The sequence below is a fragment of the Topomyia yanbarensis genome, chromosome 2, assembly GCF_030247195.1.
Source record: "Topomyia yanbarensis strain Yona2022 chromosome 2, ASM3024719v1, whole genome shotgun sequence".
Taxonomy (NCBI): Eukaryota; Metazoa; Arthropoda; class Insecta; order Diptera; family Culicidae; genus Topomyia; species Topomyia yanbarensis.
Genome location: NC_080671.1, coordinates 205,201,409 through 205,222,929, shown reverse-complemented (window position 1 = coordinate 205,222,929; position 21,521 = coordinate 205,201,409). Strand labels below are relative to the sequence as shown.

The 21,521-nt window shown below is 41.0% G+C and overlaps 1 protein-coding gene across 2 annotated transcripts in view; it reads left to right on the top strand.

Annotated features, from left to right (window-relative positions):
- The first annotated feature begins 438 nt into the window (after window positions 1-438).
- Window positions 439-21,521, top strand: part of LOC131682763 (putative ammonium transporter 2) — an 88,488-nt gene continuing 67,405 nt past the window's right edge. For both annotated transcript variants that reach the window (XM_058964484.1, XM_058964483.1), the window contains exon 1: window positions 439-953. In XM_058964484.1, coding sequence (XP_058820467.1) covers window positions 520-953 — 434 coding nt within the window. In that variant the 5' untranslated portion in view covers window positions 439-519. The remainder of the gene's footprint in view (window positions 954-21,521) is intronic.

Below are 21,521 nucleotides of genomic sequence, written 5' to 3'. Positions count from 1 at the left end.
CAATTTCCTCTACTTTGCAATAGAGAATGAAATTTATCATTAATTTGTCGGCTTTGTTAAATCACTAAACAGAGGGGAATGACCCGTGTCGTAAAGCCGGTAAAGAAATTGGTCCTCAATCTAAAATAAATTGTCGGTTTTACTAAAATCGTGTCATGATCACCCAAGCACTGTTTAGACATATTCCATTGAAGGAAGTCAAGTATTATTTTCCCTTGTCGTGTCACCACTATTTCAATTTATAATTCCGCGCTGTGCGGCAGTTGTTTGCACGAAAGGATTTGCTTCTCTGTATGTTTGAATGCAGCGATTTTCTGCCAATTATTATTATTAATGTGGTCTGTGTTTGGAAGCGGATAGAAAACAAAGCTATTAGGCTGTAGCTTGGGAGCCACAACAGGTGAGTTGCAGATGGATCAGTTTTGATTTGACGTTTGGTTATAGCGGGCGTTTCTCGTTGAACAGTGTTAACAAACTTGAGCTGTAATCGGCAATCGGAGATTTTGTCAATCGTCCAAGATGGTTGATTTGGTAACGGTTGCAAACAACTTGTTTAGTAATGTAACCGATAGTGACAGCATCAACCACTCTAATCTTTACGATTTTGGCGAAACCGACGGAACTTTTATAATGATTTGTGCTTTTCTGTTGGTGACTTTGCAGACTGGGTTTGCATTGCTCGAGTCTGGATGTGTCAGTGAAAAAAATGAAATCGACATGATGTTGCGAAACGTCGTCGACATTGTGCTTGGCGGTATTTCATTTTGGTTATTCGGATATGCCTTTATGATGGGGAGAAGTGAATACAGCAGTCCGTTCATTGGATTTGGAGATTTCGTCCCCGATCCGTCAATATCAGATCCTCTGATGGGTCAGATCATGGCGATCTATCTCTTCCAGATGACCTTTTCTGCTTCTGCTACAACTATTGTTGGTGGAGCCGTCGCTGAAAGGTATACTTAAAGCACGTGTACTAGGCTTTTACTAGAAAACAGTCTTTTTTCGATAGTATAATTAGTTCATTGTGTTTATATATAATTCCTTCACTAGTTCACAGTTATCATAATTATCATACAAATCGTCCAACAACTAAAAAGCAACTGAATGTCAAAATCTCATGTCAAATTGATTTTGACAATCAGACAATAGTTAAAGATGCATGCAGTTGCATTATGCACTACTACAATTTTTTGACAGCTTTTGACATCTGTCAATCGATCCAACTCGCGAATCATATTCGTTAGTCAAGATTAGGTCGCGACCCAACTAACGAATCTGCGCTGTATTGGGAATATTATAGAACATAGGCCAAATATGCGTAAAATAGCAGATCATTGATCGCAAATGAGATTTTTCCACATTATATATTATATATGAACTATATATGTTGAGTTTAACCAAAAAGACAGAAATAGTAAATTATTGCATATATTTGAAGTACATATGTGTTTACTGTGTTTACTCAAATTTTCATGGCGATCTGAGTACTAGAACTGAAATTGCAACTGTCAATAGCAAACTATCTCTGAAGCGCATGCGGTACCGTACGCCTATCGCACAGAGGAGTAATTGGGGTCGAATCCTGGACAAAATTAATTGCTGCTTCAATTGTTGTTATTATACCTTAATATGAACTAAAAATAGACAATTACTAGTTTTTGGGACAATTTGGCATCTACCCACCTACCAGTGCAGAGGCCAATTTTCTATATTCTTTCGAATACTAGTAATTTCTAGGTGATCTTTGTGAATACATTTGTTTTTCAAGTTGCATAAACATTTGATCAGTGGGAAAGGGAGAAGAAAAGGGAAGCCTGTGCATATTTTCATAGAGATACATTTTGGTAAACATAATATTTGGCCCTGCAGCATTACGGTGTACCTCAAATTAGTAAAAATTTCAATATTTTCAAATCGCTTGGGATTTTTTTTTATTCAAATCGTTTATTTGATAAGGCACGTTGCGTTAGCTTAAAGGTGCCAATTTTGTTTTGTTTTACATTTTAAATTGCTTAAAACTAGGGGATTACATATTGATTTTTTAAAAATGAAACTAATGCGATTTTATAGCTATCTTATATATCTACACAAGGGGATAATATTGTTTTCGTAAGATTAGGGGGGTCATTTAGTTTTTGTGGCAATATGGTTTGACATTTTTATCAGTGAGATTATTGGAGCAAATAATGTTTAACTAAGGGGGACAATTTTTACGACTAACTTAAAACTAGGTATAACTAGAGGGCATGATTGAATTTTGTAAAGATTCGTAATTATAGTTATTTTTGTGGGTAGTAGAGTTGGGCATTTTCAACGAGATTATATAATATAATAGTTAAAACTAGAAGAGACAAGAAGAGCTAAATGCTTCGTGATGATATTGGGGGGGGGGGGGGGGTAGGGGTGTTACTTCTGGGTATAAGAGTCAGGGGAGGGAGGGTAGACAAAGATGGCAGGGAGAGAAAATTATTTCAGTTTCAGGCATCGTGAGATCAACGGATGGATTACAAACTCGGGTGGCCTTCATCAGGGGAATCATGTACTGGGACGCCGGGTGGTCCTCCTCAAGATGGCAGGGGTTTTTCCAGACGATTTCGTAGTACGGCTCAGATGTGGATCGGCTACATTTCGAGTTAAGCGTGTTATGTTCGTGCCGTAGGTCCCGTGTTTGTTGGCTCATTCGATACAGATGCTTTGATACAGGTGGAAGAGGGTTCTGAGAATGATAAGGAAAATAAGAAGGGGCAGTTAGACTTGTACATTGATGGTTTTCACAAAGGTGTATATAAGGGACATATAGAGCACATCGCGGCTTGCCAACACATCTCGAACCGGGACGTTGGTTGGTCTTCCTCGGGCCCGCAGGGTATCCATTAGCCGAGACCTGGCGGAACTGTACTCGGTGCACGCCCAGACAATGTGCTCGATGTCGTGATAGCCGTCGCCACAAGCGCAGATACCACTATCCACGAGCCCAATACGCCGGAGATGTGCATCCAGCGTGTAATGGTTTGCCATGAGTCGGGACATCACACGAATGAAGTCACGACCCACATCCATCCCCTTGAACCAAGGTTTCGTCGATACCATAGGGACTATCGAATGTAGCCACCTTCCTAGCTCCCCATTGCTCCACGAGGTTTGCCAATCTTCGAGGGTTCTCTGATGAGTAATACTGAAAAATTCGTGGAAGCAAATTGGTCTTTCGTAAACGTCTCCTTCTAAGGCACCCACCTTAGCTAAGGAGTCTCCCTTCTCATTGCCCGGAATGGAGCAATGAGAAGGGACCCATACCAAGGTAATCTGGAAAGAGTTGTCAGATAAAGCACTCAGTAGCTCCCGTATTTTCCCCAAAAAAATACGAGGAGTGCTTTCCATGTTTCATCGAGCGAATAGCGTCAATGGAACTGAGGCTATCCGAAACGATGAAGTAATGGCCTGCGGGTAATGTTTCAATGACTCCAAGGGTATACTGAATGGCAGCTAGTTCTGCGGCGTAAACTGAAGCAGGGTCACTGAGTTTGTAGGAGGCGGTGAACTTTTGATTGAAAATACCGAAGCCAGTGGACCCTTCGAGTTTTGATCCGTCAGTATAAAACATCTTAGAACAGTCGACTTCTCGGAATTTATTATAAAACATGTTTGGAACCACTTGTGGGCGTATGTGGTCCGGAATTCCACTAATCTCGTCTTTCATGGATGTGTCGAAGAAAACAGTAGATTCAGAAGTATTTATGAAATGCACACGGTTAGGATTGTAAGAAGAAGGGTTAATATTCTGCGCCATGTAGTCAAAGTACAGGGACATGAAACGGGTCTGAGAATTGAGCTCAACAAGCCTTTCGAAATTTTCAATCACGACCGGGTTCAAGATATCGCATCGAATGAGCAATCGATATGAGAGTTCCCAAAATCGATTTTTCAACGGGAGAACGCCCGACAGCACTTCGAGACTCATCGTATGGGTCGACTGCATGCACCCTAAGGCGATACGCAAACAACGATACTGAATTCTTTCGAGTTTGATGAAATGTATGTTCGCGGCGGAGCGAAAGCAGAAGCATCCGTATTCCATTACCGACAGTATCGTTGTTTGATACAACCTAATTAGGTCTCCTGGGTGGGCACCCCACACGTTCCGGTTATTGTACGAAGAAAGTTGATCCTTTGTTGGCATTTCTGTTTCAGATACCGAATATGGCATCCCCAAGTACCTTTCGAGTCGAACCAGACCCCTAGATATTTTACTGTGAAGACCTGAGCGATAGTTTGACCCATTAATAGAAGCTGTAGTTGTGCTGGTTCACGCTTCCTTGAAAATACAACTAGCTCAGTTTTCTCCGTGGAGAATTCGATACCCAGCTTAATAGCCCAAGCAGACAAATTGTCCAAGGTATTCTGTAATGGTCCTTGTAGACAGCTTTGGGTCCCGTAACAGACACCACGCCATCGTCTGCAAGTTGCCTTAACGTGCAGGAATTGTCAAGACATTCATCAATGTCGTTGACGTAGAAATTGTATAACAGGGGGCTTAGACATGAGCCCTGGGGAAGGCCCATGTAGCTAAATCGTGATGTCGATAAGTCACCATGCGAAAAATGCATGTGCTTTTCCAACAACAAGTTTAGTAAAAAGTTGTTTAAAGTCGCTGAAAGACCATGCTGGTGCAGCTTCTCTGAAAGAATGTTGATCGAAACTGAATCAAAAGCCCCCTTAATATCTAGGAACACTGATGCCATCTGCTCTTTGCTAGCATAGGCCATTTGAATTTCAGTTGAGAGCAACGCAAGACAATCGTTCGTCCCTTTGCCTTTGCGAAAGCCAAATTGTGTATCTGACAGTAAGCCATTTGCTTCGACCCAATTGTCGAGGCGGGATAGGATCATTTTCTCGAACAACTTCCGGATACAGGATAGCATTGCGATCGGACGGTACGAATTGTGGTCGGAGGCTGGTTTTCCTGGTTTTTGGATGGCGATGACCTTCACTTGTCTCCAATCGAGTGGGACAATGTTTGCCTCAAGAAACTTATTAAATAAGTTCAACAAGCGTCTCTTGGCAGAGTCAGGCAGATTCTTCAACAAGTTGAATTTGATTCTGTCTGGCCCCGGAGCTTTATTGTTACACGACAAGAGAGCAAGTGAGAACTCCACCATCGAAAAAGGTGTTTCGTTCGCGCTATCGTGAGGAGACGCGGCGCGGTAAATCTTCTGTGCCGGGGCGGAATCCGGACAAACCTTCTTGGCGAAATCGAATATCCAACGGTTTGAATATTCTGCACTCTCATTAGTACTGTTTCGGTTTCGCAAACCCCGGGCCGTGCCCCAAAGAGTGCTCATCGATGTTTCTCTCGTTAGTCCGTCAACGAACCGGCGCCAGTAACTACGTTTCTTGGCTTTCATCAAACTCTTCATTCGCGTTTCTAACGTCGCATATTGTCGATAGCTAGCGGGTAACCCGTCGTCCCGGAAGGTCTTATACGCGGCGGGCTTCTCCGCGTACACGTCTGAGCACTCCTTGTCCCACCACGGATTAGGAGAGCGTTTTTGCATGTTCGCGCCGGGTACTGGCTTAGTCTGAGCTTGATTCGCGCTGTCGAGAATCAAACCAGCCAAAAAGCTGTACTCTTCCTCCGGAGGAAGTTCTTGGGTAGATTCGATGTTGTCGGATATCGGGATCAGGAATTACCTTCCACGTGCAATTTAACCGCAGCGATGTTGAGCAAAGGGACAAGTCTAAGGCGCTCGGGCGCGCTGGAGGAGCAGGAATCCGTGTCATTTCACCCGTGTTTAAAATTGTCAAATTGAAGTTATCGCAAAGATCCTGAATTAAGGAAGACCGGTTATCATCATAGAGGCAACCCCATGCTGTACCGTGAGAGTTAAAGTCTCCTAAAACTAGTCGCGGTGCTGGCAGGGATTCTAAGATGTCTTGTAGCCGTCGGTGCCCAACCGCGGTGTTGGGGGGAATATATATGGAAGCTATGCAAAGGCTTTTGCCTTTGGTTGTTACTTGACAAGCGACAACTTCAATACCTGTTATCGAGGGAAGGTTAATTCTGTAGAAGGAATAGCACTTTTTGATCCCCAAAAGCACTCCTCCATAGGGGGTGTCTCGATCCAGGCGAATAATATTAAAGTCGTGGAAGTTGAGATCTATGTCGGAAGTTAACCAAGTTTCACATAATGCAAATGCATCGCAACTCAAATTATTTATTAAAATTTTGAAGGAATCGATTTTCGGGATGATACTTCTGCAATTCCACTGTAGAACAGTGATCAAATCCGTGACCTCGTTCGATGAGTTAGCCATCGAAGGATACAATCGCTGAGAGGAGGGGCCATTTAGCAGTCAACTGCTTCAAAAATGTTCTCACTGTAGGGAGAAAAGCTAACATAAGACTTTTAATAGGATCAGTAATATTGAAAGTTTTTATTATCCAGTCCACTATGTCTGAGAGTTTTATAATTCCAGTGCTGTGATTACTCTCGAACTGAAACAAAGGAACACTTGGGATTTTTGATGTTCCTGGAAGTGCTGGGAACTCCTTCTCTGAGCTTAATCCTCCGAGACCAGGAGCTAATTGCTTCGGTTTGGTTGCAACACTTCCAATAGATGTCACTTTCGGAGCCCGTCAAGGGACACCTTCTGGCCTTTACAAGGAACTTTACGAGAGGAAATGTTCCTCCTCTTCCTATAAATTCTAGGCACCCTAGTAGATGTTCCCTCTTGTGGGTTACCAGCCTCGCCCTCGTCAGGAGGCAAGTGAGTATAGATGTTTGCTGAGGATGGTGGCGTAGCATTCTTTAACATTTCTGCGAAAGAATGTTTGGATCGTCCCGCAAGGGAACGTTTCAGTTTATCCCCGCGTAGTTTGTACGCGGGACATGCCGAGATATCATGAAGACTCTCCGCACAGTAAGGGCACTTTTCGGCTTGCTTATTGCACGAATCATCTAGATGATTCTCCCCGCATTTTCCACAGCGGGCCTTATTGCTACAATGGGTGGCTGTGTGACCCAGTTGTTTGCACTTTGTGCAATTCATGACCCGCGGCACAAACAGACGCACAGGCAGACGAACCTTATGCAAGAGGACGAAATTTGGCAAAGCGGTACCAGCGAAGGTCACCCGATAAGAGTTTGATTGGGGGTACGTTTTTGAACCATCTCCCGCAACTATTACTGAGTGCAAACGTTTGCACTCAAGTATTTTCACTGGCTGAAGTAAGCGGTCTCTGAAACGACCAACCCCGTACTTCAGCAGATCCTCGCACGTCAAACTCTCATCGGTTACGACGCCTTCGGATTGTACTTTTATAGCTTGAATATACACGTTGTAATCCCGCGTAAAGTGCTCACAGCAAGCAATATCGTTTGCCTGCTTTGAGTTGGCTAGCAACACTCTTATCTTGTCCGAGCGGACCTTTGAAATTTCGGTCACAGCCGAGAACCGTTCCGTCAGGTCTCTAGAAATCTGAAGAAGATTCAGTGATTTAGTCTTGGGCCGAAAGAAGACCACAAATGGACCAGTTGAGAGTTCTGGGTAGCATTTGGGCCGGGGGGGAGCCTTAGAAGTTGAACCCGATTCAACTTCCATTTGACCATCCGGAGAGGGAACCATAGAAAACGTCAACGCACGGGGTCAGCGCCCGCGCAGACGGAAGAAAGCAATAAATGTGTTACAAAAGACAAAAACCACTTAGCTTTAAACTGGTGTCAACGACGAACCGATCCAGCTTATACAGCTGGCTATTGTTTAATCCTCACACGCGAACAAAAGACTGAGGACCGAACCGAACTCGCAAAATAACCTTGAATGCGGATTAACACTATTCTTTATCGCCTCACACAGCACTACGGACTAGAAAAAACAACCTCTGTCTCGATGGAGAGCTCGAAAACGAATGTAAATCGCTTGGGATTGGTGAATCGGGCAAGATCGGAAGAGTTCGAATATTTTTTGTATAGCTGAAATCTTGTTTTGTAATACTGTTTCAGCAACTTTGCCGGATCTAGCCGTAGCAAGCCTACTTTTTTAGTTAGTTTTAAGCTGAAGTTAAACAAACGGCTGTGTTGAACGACGTTTGTAATAATATTGTCTTATTTAATACAGTCATCATCACTAGAAAGCGATTTTGCTGAATATATTACGAAAACGATTAAAACATCCCTTAAAATATCACCATTGGGCATACATGCAAAAATTCTTTAACAATTTTTGATATACTCCTAATTTTGCCACGTTATACAGTAGGTTCTTAGGTATGTAAAAAAATATAACGAAACAAAAAAATCGAAAAAAAATATTTTGGTTTTTGGCCAAGATTTTGTTCTAGTTACTCCTCTGTGTATCGGTGCGAGATGAAGTTGCCTGGCAACACCAGGGGGCCGTTCATAAGCCACGCTGACTCAGGGGGACGGAGAGGTCCAGCAAAAGTCTACGTTTGTTTACTAGGAGGAGGGGGAGGGTTGTTTAGCGATAGTCTACATAGACTCTGATTTTTTGTTATTCACGCATTACTAATGATAAAAGGGATTTAAGAGGGGGGGGGGGGGTAAAGGACTCCAGGAAAAGAAATACTTTTTGGCGATTTTTTCAGAACTTTGCTTGAAGCGAATTAATCAAAACTTTCGTACATTATAGTGTATCATTTCAATAACATTCTGTAATTTTTTATTCAAAAATATCGACAAACGACTCGGTAACGAAGCTTTTTGTAGAACGTCTCTGGAAAAAAACATGATTTACGGTGTTACCTGATATTCAAAAACTACTTAACCGATTTTTTTCAAACTTTGCATACGCATTCTGTGTTAAAAATGCCTAACCCCTACGTTGAATTTTTGAGACAAATTTTCAATTAAGGGGGTTATTTACTCATTTTAAATATTTTTTTATTTTTCACGAAAAAAGACACCTTTTTATGAATAAAAATCCTCTTAATTGAAAAATTATCTCAAAAAATCAACGTAGGGGTTAGGTATTTTTTCATAGAATGTGTATGCAAAGTTTGAAAGAAATCGGTTAAGTAGTTTTTGATTAGCAGGTAACACCGCAAAACATGTTTTTTCTAGAGACGTTGTACAAAGCTTCGTCACCGAGTCGTTTGTCGATATTTTTACATAGACAAATTACAGAATGTTATTGAAATGATGCACTATAACGTACGAAAATTTCGACCAATTCGCTTAACGCAAAATTACAAAAAAAATGGCAAAAAAAAATTTTTTTTTCACGCTGAAACCCTTACCCCCTCCTTAAAGAGAGTTCTGTTCAACACATTAGTCGATTCAACTTGATGTATATATGCAGACACTTTGAAACTAGTACACTAGGGAACCGGGGGCAAGTCCGACACCTTAAGCACAATCATTTTTCTAAAAGTCCTTAAAGCTCCTTAAATTGTAATTTCTGTGAATAATCCTTGTGGTGTTATGAATAAATAAAGTTTAACGCTTGGTTTATATTATGGTATGGATTTTCTCAAATAACTTTTTAGAGCTTGATTACCACTTGTGAAGCTATTCTAAGGAGTAAGATCAGATCTGCAAGCATAATGTCCCCTGTTACCAGGATTAATTCACTTAGAAGTAACGTACGCTTCGTAGTAAGCTATCTGGTTCGTGTTATGATTTTTCGGAACTGTTGATCAACAAGCCGACGATCGATGAAAATTGTCCTTCAATATTATTTCAGAATCTCATATTAGATTATACTTTTTCGTTTCCTTTTGTAATATAACTATGAATCACGTACTATTCAATTTTGGATTTTTTTGGCCGGCTTGAGACAATACTGACAAAAAATAAATGCAAAAAACAGAATTTCCGTGTATTTCAATTATTAACATGATGTAATTAAATGTAATTAAACACAACAAACATTTCCAGTCGTTTGTATCGAATCAAAAATGAAACCAACCATCTAAACAGCGTGTCTGTTTTACCCCAACAGTGCACATTTTTGTTAAATGCCCAATTAGCAGTATTGAAATACTCAAACATATTTTAAACACATATAAATAACGAGGTGCAGAGTAGATTAAAATGTGCGACGAAAAAAATTGGTGATTTTCGAAGCTTTTGTGCTGTTAAAACTTTAAAATGTTTCACCTAAAAATGACATCCAAGTACGAACCACATGTATCAAAATAATCGTACTAATAATATCCTGTCATTATCGCACGATTTAAAATTTGGAATCTGGGAAATTCGTGGGGACTTACCACCAGTTCCCCTAATGATATAACTGCTATTTAGGTGACCATACTTATGTATCTTACCGTTCAGGCTAGAGCCTTGTTGTCTCTTGCTGTATGCAGAAGCCGTCTTCACTCCACTCGGTTCATTGCTGCTTGTCGCCAGCCACGCAGTCTTCGAAGGGTCCGTAGGTCGTCCTCTATCTGGTCGATTCACTCTGCTCGCTGTGCGCCCCGCCTTCTTGTTGCTGTAGGGTCGCCCTCAAGAATCATCTTCACCAGGTCGTCGTCTGACATTCTTACGACGTATCCAGCCTACCGCAAACGTCCTATTTTTGCGGTAGGCGCGATGGATGGTTCTTCCAGCAGCTGATGCAACTCATGGTTCATTCGCCTGCGCCACGTTCCGTTTTCCATCTGAACCCCACCATAGATGATACGCAACACCTTTCGTTCGAAAACTCCAAGGGCGCATTGGTCCTCCACGAGCATAGTCCAGGTCTCGTGGCCGTAGAGGACCACCGGTCTAATCAGCGTTTTGTAGATGATCAATTTCTTGCGGCGGCGAATTTTGTTCGACTGGAGCGTACTCCGGAGTCCAAAGTAGGCACGATTTCCCGCCAAGATCCGTCTCTGAATTTCTCTGCTGGTATCATTGTAGCGGGTTACCAGTGAGCCCAAATACACGAATTCGTCGACCATCTCGATTTCGTCACCCTTAATCCGAACTCGGGATGAGAGGTTCACATTGTCGTCTCTAGAACCTCTTCCTCTCATGTATTTTGTCTTCGAAACGTTGATGGCAAGTCCAATCCTGCTGGCTTCAGCTTTCAGTCTGATGTACGTTTCCGACATCGCCTCAAAGTTCCGTGCCATTATGTCAATGTCGTCGGCGAAGCTAAGAAGCTGGACGAACTTCCTGAAGGTCGTGCCACTCGTGTCTATCCCTGCTCTCCTTATTACTTATTCTAACGCTACGTTGAACAGCAGGCACGATAGACCATCACCTTGCCGTAACTCTCTTCGAGATTCAAAGGGACTCGAGAGTATCCCTGATACTCGAACAACGCACATCACCCGATCCATCGTCGCTTTGACTAATCGTGTTAGCTTATCCGGAAAACCGTACTCGTGCATAATCTGCCATAGCTGATCTCGATCGATTGTGTCATACCCAGATTTGAAATCGATGAAAAAATGATGTGTGGGTACGTTCAATTCGCGGCACTTCTGCAGAACCTACCGAATCGCGATTATTTGGTCCGTGGTGGCGCGGGAACTCATGAATCCCGCTTGGTAGGGCCCCACGAACTCCTTTGCAAATGGTGACAATCGGCGGCAAATAATTTGGGAGAGGACCTTGTAGGCGGCGCTAAGTAGTGTGATCGCGCGGTAGTTGAAGTAATCCAACTTGTCACTCTTTTTGAAAATTGAGCACATGACACCCTCCATCCACTCCTCCGGAAGAATCTCCTCCTCCCAAATTTTGACGATTACCCAGTGCAGCGCTCTAGCCAGTGTTTCACCGCCGTATTTTAATAGCTCGCTGGGTAGCAGGTCTACACCGGCAGCTTTGTTGTTTTTCAGCCGACCGATCTCCTCCTTGACTTCTTGGAGATCAGGAGCCGGCAGCTTATCGTTTTCTTCGAGTGCTCAAAGATCCGTTGCCATACCACCTTCGTTATTTTCTGCATTGTTCGTAACAGTAAGTTTTCCAGGGCGGCTTGTTGGCCTTTCCCCAACCCCCTGTTTCGCCGGAGGACCATCGTGTCAGCTCAGTTTAGAGTCCCATGCTGACACGAGGACGATGCATCAGCCGCTCCTAACATGGAGAACAGACGCTGTTTTGAGCCGCCCCTAACATGGGGAACAGACGCTTGGATGAACTCACCCTCCGAAATGAGAAGCACCCCTTCCCTGTCAGCATACGACCATGGTCCCATCGGGGTTGGTTACCCGATCTTTCTTATGGTTACTCGTACCCCAGCTGGCACTACGGGGAGGTAGGGATAAAAGTTACTAGACAAGAGGCTAAGGACCACTGTGGCGAACCACCGAGTCTATATTACGCATTGCTCAGTCATTTACCAACCAGGTGACCACTCAACCCAGAACCCATATACTTTTATTTTAAAAAACAACAAACCGGTACGTTGTTGTTTCATGTATATTTAGATATGTAGCAATCCATTGGATACAATCCTGTCGTAATACGCCTGCCACTGAAAAATATATTTTTTTCGTTTTTTCACTTTGACAGCTCTGCATTTCATTTATGCGTTTTCTGTCATTCGGATAACTTCCGCAAAACACACACTCTATTCACTCTCAATTACACTTCCACAGAGAAAAGACAAAAAATTATTTGACTAGAAAAAAGGTACACGTTCTAAAGACGATCTCCCAAAATTCTTTTCCGCGGAAGATTTTGACTGGGAAAATCCTACAGCCAGGAATTATCATCTGAGACACCATTAAATGAATGAATCATTAAACATTCAAAAATGGTCAAAATTGAGCATTAAACCACCATGTCAACCAGAAAAATTCCGATTTTTAACAATAAGTACATTGTTTTTTTTATTTTTTATTTAATTTTACTTTTTGACCCGGCACAACTTTGATGCTTTGAGATAATACTCTAGGTGATATGACTATTAATTACATAAGAAAATATATATTTTTAGAAAGATTTAGATAGGTTCGTCTCCTTAATCGAATACGGAAATTAAGATTATCTAATTATCTTAGGAATATTAAAATTTGTTCACGAAAAGTTACATGTGTGTGAATATTTGGTTTAATATGTCAATCTAGATAACAGTAATGTCGATCAGCATAATTTCAAATTGTTCTTATAGTTTTTCTATTTTGAATGCACCAGTAAGATTCAAAAAGTGCTTGCTAGTTTAGAAATTTAGAACTTTTGATGTAGGTCGCTGTTCAGGCAAGCTTGGGCTAGTTATAGCAATAATCTTTTTAAATATACTCGAGTGACTAACTTTGAAAAGAAGTATTTCGTTATACAAACATTTGAAAGCACTTTTGAATTTCCACTTGAATTATATTAGATATTACACGGTGTACGTATAACTCTTACTGATAGTATAGTGGAATTAAAAAGGATACCTTTCATAAAGTCGCAAGTAATTTATAATACTCGAAATGCCAGTTTTGTATTTCGGAGACAAATATTTTAATTTAAAATTCCCTTGAATTGGTATTAATTGATGAGAAGTCGAAAAGAAAAAAACTATATGAAAAGCATTATTGATCGATGTTTGTTTTGCTTCCTAATATTTTAAAAGCTTTGGAATAATTGTGAACGCCTCACGTTTGATTTTTGAAGTAGAATACTTCTAACGTTTCATTTCAAAGTTTCTGCTGAGATATTTTCCCAGTTTTCAAATGCGAATAACTTTTGTTGTACTGATTAAAATCGCTATATTTTTGCACTATCTGATTGGAAATATGTGCACGTATATTGTATTTGATTCTTTAAAATGTACGATTACTATAAATAACGAAAATAATGTATTTTGTGAAAATTATCAGCGCAGATTGGTCTGTACACTTCAATCAAGCAGCGAGCTTTGCTAGGACTGCCTCTTTGTTATCCAACGAACGCGACACACGTATAAAAGCAGCACATAAGATAAAAATCATCAGTTTGCTTTCTGACCTCGTAGTAGTTAATACGTTCCGTCAGCTCGAAGCAATATTCCATGACTGTCGCCAGGCATCATTTCAATGATTTACAGGCGCGATAGTTTTATGCATACAAACATCACAGACCACAGAAAAAAGAACGCTCTTTCGGAGCTAAATGAACGAATTTCAAGTGTTCGCTGGCGATGGGGTGGTTGGGTGCGAGAGACCGCGCTCTCTTTCTCTTTCAAATTATGCGTGGCGTTCTCAAATTAATTCACCACAGCGCGCGCTATCGAGCGCACTGCTGAGGGTGTAGGGGAAGATGGGGTAAAACGCACCCCCGCGGCAAAATGCACCCTTTGCTTATATCGAAAACAACTGAAAATTTCTAAAAAACGGGAACACCAGTCGGAAGTCCGCCATAGAAAAAATACATTGTCAAAGTTTGATAACCGCACATCAATAGAAGCTCGAGAAATAAATAAAAAAGCAATAACGTGCTCTTCTCATTTAATTATAGTGGCTCGTGCAACAAGGTTTTTCCGCTCATATAAATACTGTTTTACTATTATATAGAGCATTCCAGTTCTATTTATACCGTTGTTGATTATTTTGTCGCACTACATATGAAAAATCTACTAAATAATTTATATCTCTGCTTCATCGGGGGCAAAATGCCCTCTTCTCTGATTTTGCTGGTTTTTAATCGAAAACAGAAAAATCGTTCTGAAAACCTACCAATTGCATAACCTAAGGCATGGCATACTTTTGTGAAATCTCGCCAGAAAACAAAACTACTTGCTTGTTCGCAGAGCATTATGCCCCGTTGTTGCGGTGCATTCAACCCCGTTGTTGTAGTGCATTATGCCCCGTTGTTGTGGTGCATTTTAACCCCCGCACAGGTGCGTTTTGCCCCGCCTATTTTTTTCAAAAGGTGACTTTTAATGACTTTGAAGAATTGAATTATTTTCATGTTTTTGAATATTTTGCAAAGAGTTATGATTTTGATTACAGAGGAAAATGTTGGCTAAACGATATCATTAATTAAATTCTCCCAATTGATAGAACTAGCTTAGTTATGATCATATTTCCTTAGGGGGTGCGTTTTACCCCATCTTCCCCTATATTAGACCTGCAACAATTTTGACTTTTTCCGGAACACTGTTAAATAAAACGATTTGAAGGAGATTATGTTGGTTTGTTGAATACTGATATAAGTTTCTGCTGATGGTTTGATACTTTGGTCAAACTAGGAAAACGTTTTACGTATCATCGTATATGTTGCTATAAACACAGTTTTATAACGATCCGCAGACCCAGATTGTCCTGCTACTACATTTGTTGTCGGCTATTATCATCGTGATAATTGCAGGGTTATTGCGAAGTAACCTGGCTGGTTATGGTTTGAATATTTTATTTTCTAGGACATTCGCCTTAACTCTATAATGCTGTCATTCCACGCGCAAATGCCCTCTACTGGTTTTTAACTGTGGAGTGAGTTTAACTACCAGTGAGTTCAAATAGTATTTGTTGTCCGATTCAATAATGTAGTAAAGGTAGTAGGGTAAAGGTGCATTTCTAATTCATTAAAAGGTTATATATGTTGAGGTAGGCCAAAAAATCGAAATTTTTTTATTCTTCCTACGTAAAGCTCAAGTTCTTAAGAATGTTTCCTCAAATTTTTATAGAGATCGGAGCATTGGACGCAAAGTTATAGCGTTTTTCATCTTGCTCCCTTATGGAGGTGTTGCTTATACTTGAAATTTTAAACGCGATTATCTCAAAATCATGTTTTCCAAAAGCGTCTACGATTGCCGGAAAAGTTTTGAACCGATCTCAAATTTTTTTGGCTTGTTCGTAATTTAACTGCCGTGTCCTTGAACGATTCCATTTTTTCGTCAAAATTTTCATATTACAGTAAGATTCCGTTTTTGGCACGTTCCGTTTTTGGCATGCTCCCTTTTTGGCACACTTCGATTTTGGCAACAAATATGTTCCGTTTTTAGCAACATTTTTGTTGGTCATAACAAGTCTTTTAGAAATGTGCAAAAGATATTTTTTGTATCAATTTATATCACATTTGACTTCATTTCCAAACATGGGAGTCACATTAACCCTCAAAGGCGCAAATCATTTTTTTTACTATTGTGAAAATTGTCTCATAGCTTCAATACATTACTGTGCTAATTTTGAGATGTTTTTCGCAATGTTGTTTTGAAACAGTGTTATGTATTGAAGGGTTACCTATATTTTACACTATACGTGTTTTATTTAATCATTACAATAAGTGTAGATATGCATTATTATGCAGGGGAATGTGTTCGGTTGTCGGAACACTTTTGTTTTTGGCTCACAACATTACTCCAATTAAACAATATATGGGAATAAGCATACCAATAGAAAGCTAGAGGCCTTAGCTAATAACTTATCGAAGAATTTAATTTCATTTGTCAACTTAAAAAAAGTTATTAACAATTTAGTCAAATGGTAACTGTTTACCATTTTGAAAAATGTGGTCGGTTGTCGGCACCCTAAAAAATTTACTAAAAATGGAAAAATATGAATGATGATCATCACGATTCAAAGGGAAAAGGAAATTTATTCAGTTCAATACCCATCAAAGGCATTATGAACATCATTCTTCATCAGAACCACAATATGTGTATGTGAAAAACTAGTGCGAATATTACGCACTGCTAATGCACTGACGGATCGCATTCACTGGCATTGAGTTAGTTTCAGGCACTCCAGGTTTTTACCAAAGCTTCAGACAGATCAGATAGAAGTCAGTCAAAACGGGAGGGGGACTACAGGGTAACCCCGAGCCCCCCCACCAAATTATCTGGTCGTGACAATCTGGTAAATGTAAAACGCTAAACCGGAAGTCGCCTTCCTGGTTTTCAGAATGGTGCCAAAGATCGATCTCTGGTATCTATTCGTAAAGCCCGTTCCAAAATACCCATATTGATTAGGTTATTAGGAGCATTTGCCACAAAAAATAGGTGCCGACAACCGACCATGTTTGGGTGCCGACAACCGATTTTAGTAACCTTTTTGAAAACTGATCAAAAGAAAACTTGTGGCGAACATTTTGGCGCCATTCAACGTTGAATCACAAAATAGAATAAATTCACATCGTAAATATTCAATGCGCATACTTTTTCGATCGATTTACTTCTTTCTGTAACACTAAGCAAATCATCAAAAAAAAAGCCGTGTGGTGTCCGGCGGGCTGAAATCTTTTTGCACTATTTCAACCAAGAATAGAACCTCTGGGAACTGCTCCCATGTCGTAAGAGGCGACTAACAACATGCTAGGAGTTCCTAGGCCGAGGTTTTGTTCCGTACCGAAGACTTAATCTGGGCGGACCTTAAGGTTTTCCATATTACCCTCTTTCCAGTCTGTATTTAGTGAATCACTGACATATACCTTTTCTGATTCGCCTTTCTTGATTGTGTACCAACGTTTTAAGTTTCTTCTGGCGGTTGTATATTAGCCGTAAATGACGAAATCTAATTCTACACTAAGTAACAGAATATATTAATATACCGGCACTTCCACGCCAAGGTTTAACTTCCAAAGCTTTGGCTTAAAAACCGTTTTTAAAAAATGGAAACTTTCATGCAGGAAATTTATTGAATTGGCCTAAGATGGAGCTGTCGAATTTCACAAAAAGCTTTTTATGTTGCAAGTGATCTGTAGTTGTGTTAAATTAGGTATTTTTCTATTATATTTGGAACCGTCTACCGACAAATCTACATTTACGAATACCTCCAAAAGTGACTTCTTGAGGTCTCATGAAGGCCTGACACTAGCTTTATGATACTTTTGCTTTTCTAAACAGTAATAAAAATCTCAACATTCAAGAACTTCACTTTGTCAGAAAATGTAGGGCCATCGGAAGCTAAAACTTCGTAAAATCGCACTCCTGGTCCTTTTTTCAGTGCAGTACTCTACGTCACTCGTTCAAATTTGCACCGCTCTTATGGTAGTCGGTATTTGCTAGTATTACTGTTCTCCCATCCATTCTGGTAGTCAAACGGTGGGATAGCAAAATTCTTACAAGTTTCCTATCTCATGCCTCCACGCGATTCTAAGTCTATTGATGACATTTGGTCCTTAGACCGCAGAATGAGAGGGTGCGAACAGAATGAGAGGGTGCGAACAGATCTAGTCGAGAAAACATTGCCGTAAAAATGAATAGTTGATCGGAAATTAGCCCCAATACGACTAATCTGACTAGTATCTATGAACACGGCTCAATACGTATTGAAAATTCGCCGCGTCTGTTTTTATGAACCTAATTTAAAGCTCCGTTATTGCTAACAAGCCCGTGCATCAGATTAACAATCCTTTATATTTCCCTTCAGTGTTCGGTATTATCGCTCGTATACTTGTATTCCACAAACAATCCGATATGGAAAATAAGAAATACTTTCCTTGATTTATAACATCTCGCGCTATTTTTGCCAGTATAATATGCTGTCACTTGGTAGTTTTCAAGCCAATAAATATATCGTAGAGAAGAAGTAGCGAGTTCTGTCCAAATACTGTTGCAATAAATAGTGATCCGGCCCATTACGCAGATAAGATTAGCTTTTCCAGGCAATACTCCCACGATCGGCTGTGTGGAGTTCAAATTGTTTTTGTTTAGGGAACATAGTATACTCTCGGTAGCCGGCTGCCCAGAGTTTAAAAATAACCAAAAACTAAACAAGATCATCTCTTTTTCGAGTGATCGTGCACTCGAAGACTAACTAAACAACTACCTAATAAAATATGCTTTACAGGTCGCATCGTTTGCTTGGAGCGAATCCTAGACCTGATACCCTTCCAAACCACCAACTCCGCGACACCTATGGAAGAGTCTGATGAATCGTCGTCCTTCCGTTAAGTAGGTGGAGCATCAACACTTCCTGTCTACCTTATCCTTTATCCTTCCCCGTGAACGATGGAGATGGGGGCGGCCGGCAATGATGGCTATCATGCTGTTGAGGTTTTAATATGGGTCGGATTGGTATGAATTCCTACTTACCACTTCCTAAGCAACTCTTATTAGATAATCAGCAGTCAAACATGATGAAGTCAGTGTGCAATCCGCCAAAATCATCGTCACAACGCAACGCAACGCAACGCAACGCAACGCACTAAGCAAATCATCAAAAAAAAAACTTTTGAGTAGAGTTTCACTTGTTCAAAAAATATATTGGTTGTAGAACAGAACATTCGAGTATGCTTCAGCAATCGGCACAAAAAGATCGCGCTAATATATAACACAAATAATATTTATCAGTATGTCCATATCTGGTTTCTGTCAAAAGCTACATAGGGGTGCCGACTTTCCCCTATAATATGGACAAGTTGCAAGTGATTTTTACAACAAAAATGGTTTTCTTCAAGCCTAAATATCTCCAAGCATTGCAGTTTGATTTTCAATCTATCAATTCTATTTGAAAGACCAACGATGGGTTAGTTATGGAGAAGCAATAAATTTATTAATTTTTTAAAAGAGCTGTGTTTTTTAAACAAAATTGTTCAATAATTTTCAGAAAGAAGACATAACAGCACCAGGAGCGAAATCAACACTACCATTCAGTTAATTGTTGAAGTTTTGACGTTCAGTGGGCCGAAGAAAAGCGATTCGAATTAAATGCTATTTTACATATTCGTAATGAGGGGAATTGCACTCGAGAAGTGCGCGAAGATTGTGAGAATTCTACAGGACGGCACAGTGGGCAGAATGCTACTTTCAGTCTCTACGCATCGCTCGATCGAGATAGAAGTGTTTTGTTTTCGGTCTGTTGGAAAAAGAACAGTGCAGTAATTCGCGTTCAAGGTTATTTTGCCATTCTCTGCCTCTTCGAGGTTTGGACTTTTATTTTCTTTTGTGCGTGTGTTAACCGTTAGGCCACATTCCTCAACCTTTTGTTCGTAAAGCGAGGATTGAACAATAACCAGCTATTTAAGCTGGACTAGTGCGTCGTGGGAAACGAGTATACAGATAAGTGAAATCTACCTTTTTGATACATTTACGGCTTTTTCCCGTCTGCGCGGGTGCTGACCCCGTGCGTTGACGGTGTCGATGGCTACCTCCCCGGATGGCCAAATGGAGATCGAGTCGACTCCTAAGGCTCTCCCCCGACCCAAACATTATCCAGAGCTCTCGACCGGTCCCTTTGTGGTCTTCTTTCGGCCCAAAACAAAATCGCTGAATCTATTACAGATTTCAAAAGACCTGACGGAACGGTTCTCGGCTGTGACCGAAATAAAAAAGGTACGCTCAGACAGGCTGAGGGTCGTGCTGACTAACTCAAAGCAAGCAAACGATATTGCTTGCTGCGAGCACTTTACGAAGGACTATCACGTGTATATTCCAGCTGTAAAAGTACAGTCTGAAGGCAACGCCACCGATGACAGTTTGACATGCGAGGATCTGCTGTAGTACAGGGTTGGCCGTTTTAGAGACCGCATACTTCAGCCAGTGAAAATACTCGAGTGCAAGCGTTTGCACTCAGTAGTTGCGGGGGATAGTTCAAAAACGTACCCCCAATCAAACTCTTATCGGTTGACCTTCGCTGGTACCGCTTTGCCAAATTACGTCCTCTTGCACAAGGTTCGTCTGCCTGTGCGTCTGTTTGTGCCGCGGGTCATGAATTGCACAAAGTGTAAACAATTGGGTCACACAGCCACCCATTGTAGCAATAAGGCCCGCTGTGGAAAATGCGGGGAGAATCATCTGAATGATTCGTGCAGTAAGAATGCTGAGAAGTGTCCTTACTGTGCAGAGAATCTGCATGATATCTCGGCATGTCCCGCGTACAAACTACGCGGGGATAAACTAAAACGTTCCCTTGCGGGACGATCCGAACGTTCTTTCGCAGAAATGCTAAAGAAAGCTACACCACCAACCTCAACAAACATCTATGCTCACTTGCCTCCTAACGAGGGCGAGGCTGATGACCCACAAGAGGGAACATCTACTAGGGCGCCTAGAAGTTATAGGAAGAGGAGGAACATTTCCTCTCCTAAAGTTCGTTGTAAAGGCCAGAAGGTATCCCTTGAAGGGACTCCGAAAGTCACATCTATTGGAAGTGTTGCAACCAAACCGAAGCAATTAGCTCCTGGTCTCGGAGGATTAAACTCAGAGAAGGAGTTCCCAGCACTTCCCGGAACATCAAAAATCCCAAGTGTTCCTCTGTTTCAGTTCGAGAATAATCGCGGCACTGGAATTATCAAACTCTCGGACATTGTAGACTGGATAATAAAAACTTTCAATAAAACTGATCCTATTAAAAGTCTTATGTTAGCTTTTCTTCCTACAGTAAGAACATTTTTGAAGCAGTTGACTGCTAAATGGCCCCTCCTTTCAGCGATTGTATCCTTCGATGGCTAACTCATCGAACGAGGTCACGGATTTGATCACTGTTCTACAGTGGAATTGCAGAAGTATCATCCCAAAAACTCCCGATTCCTTCAAAATTTTAATAAATAATTTGAGTTGCGATGCATTTGCATTATGTGAAACTTGGTTAACTTCCGACATAGATCTCAACTTCCACGACTTTAATATTATTCGCCTGGATCGAGACACCCCCTATGGAGGAGTGCTTTTGGGGATCAAAAAGCGCTATTCCTTCTACAGAATTAACCTTCCCTCGATAACAGGTA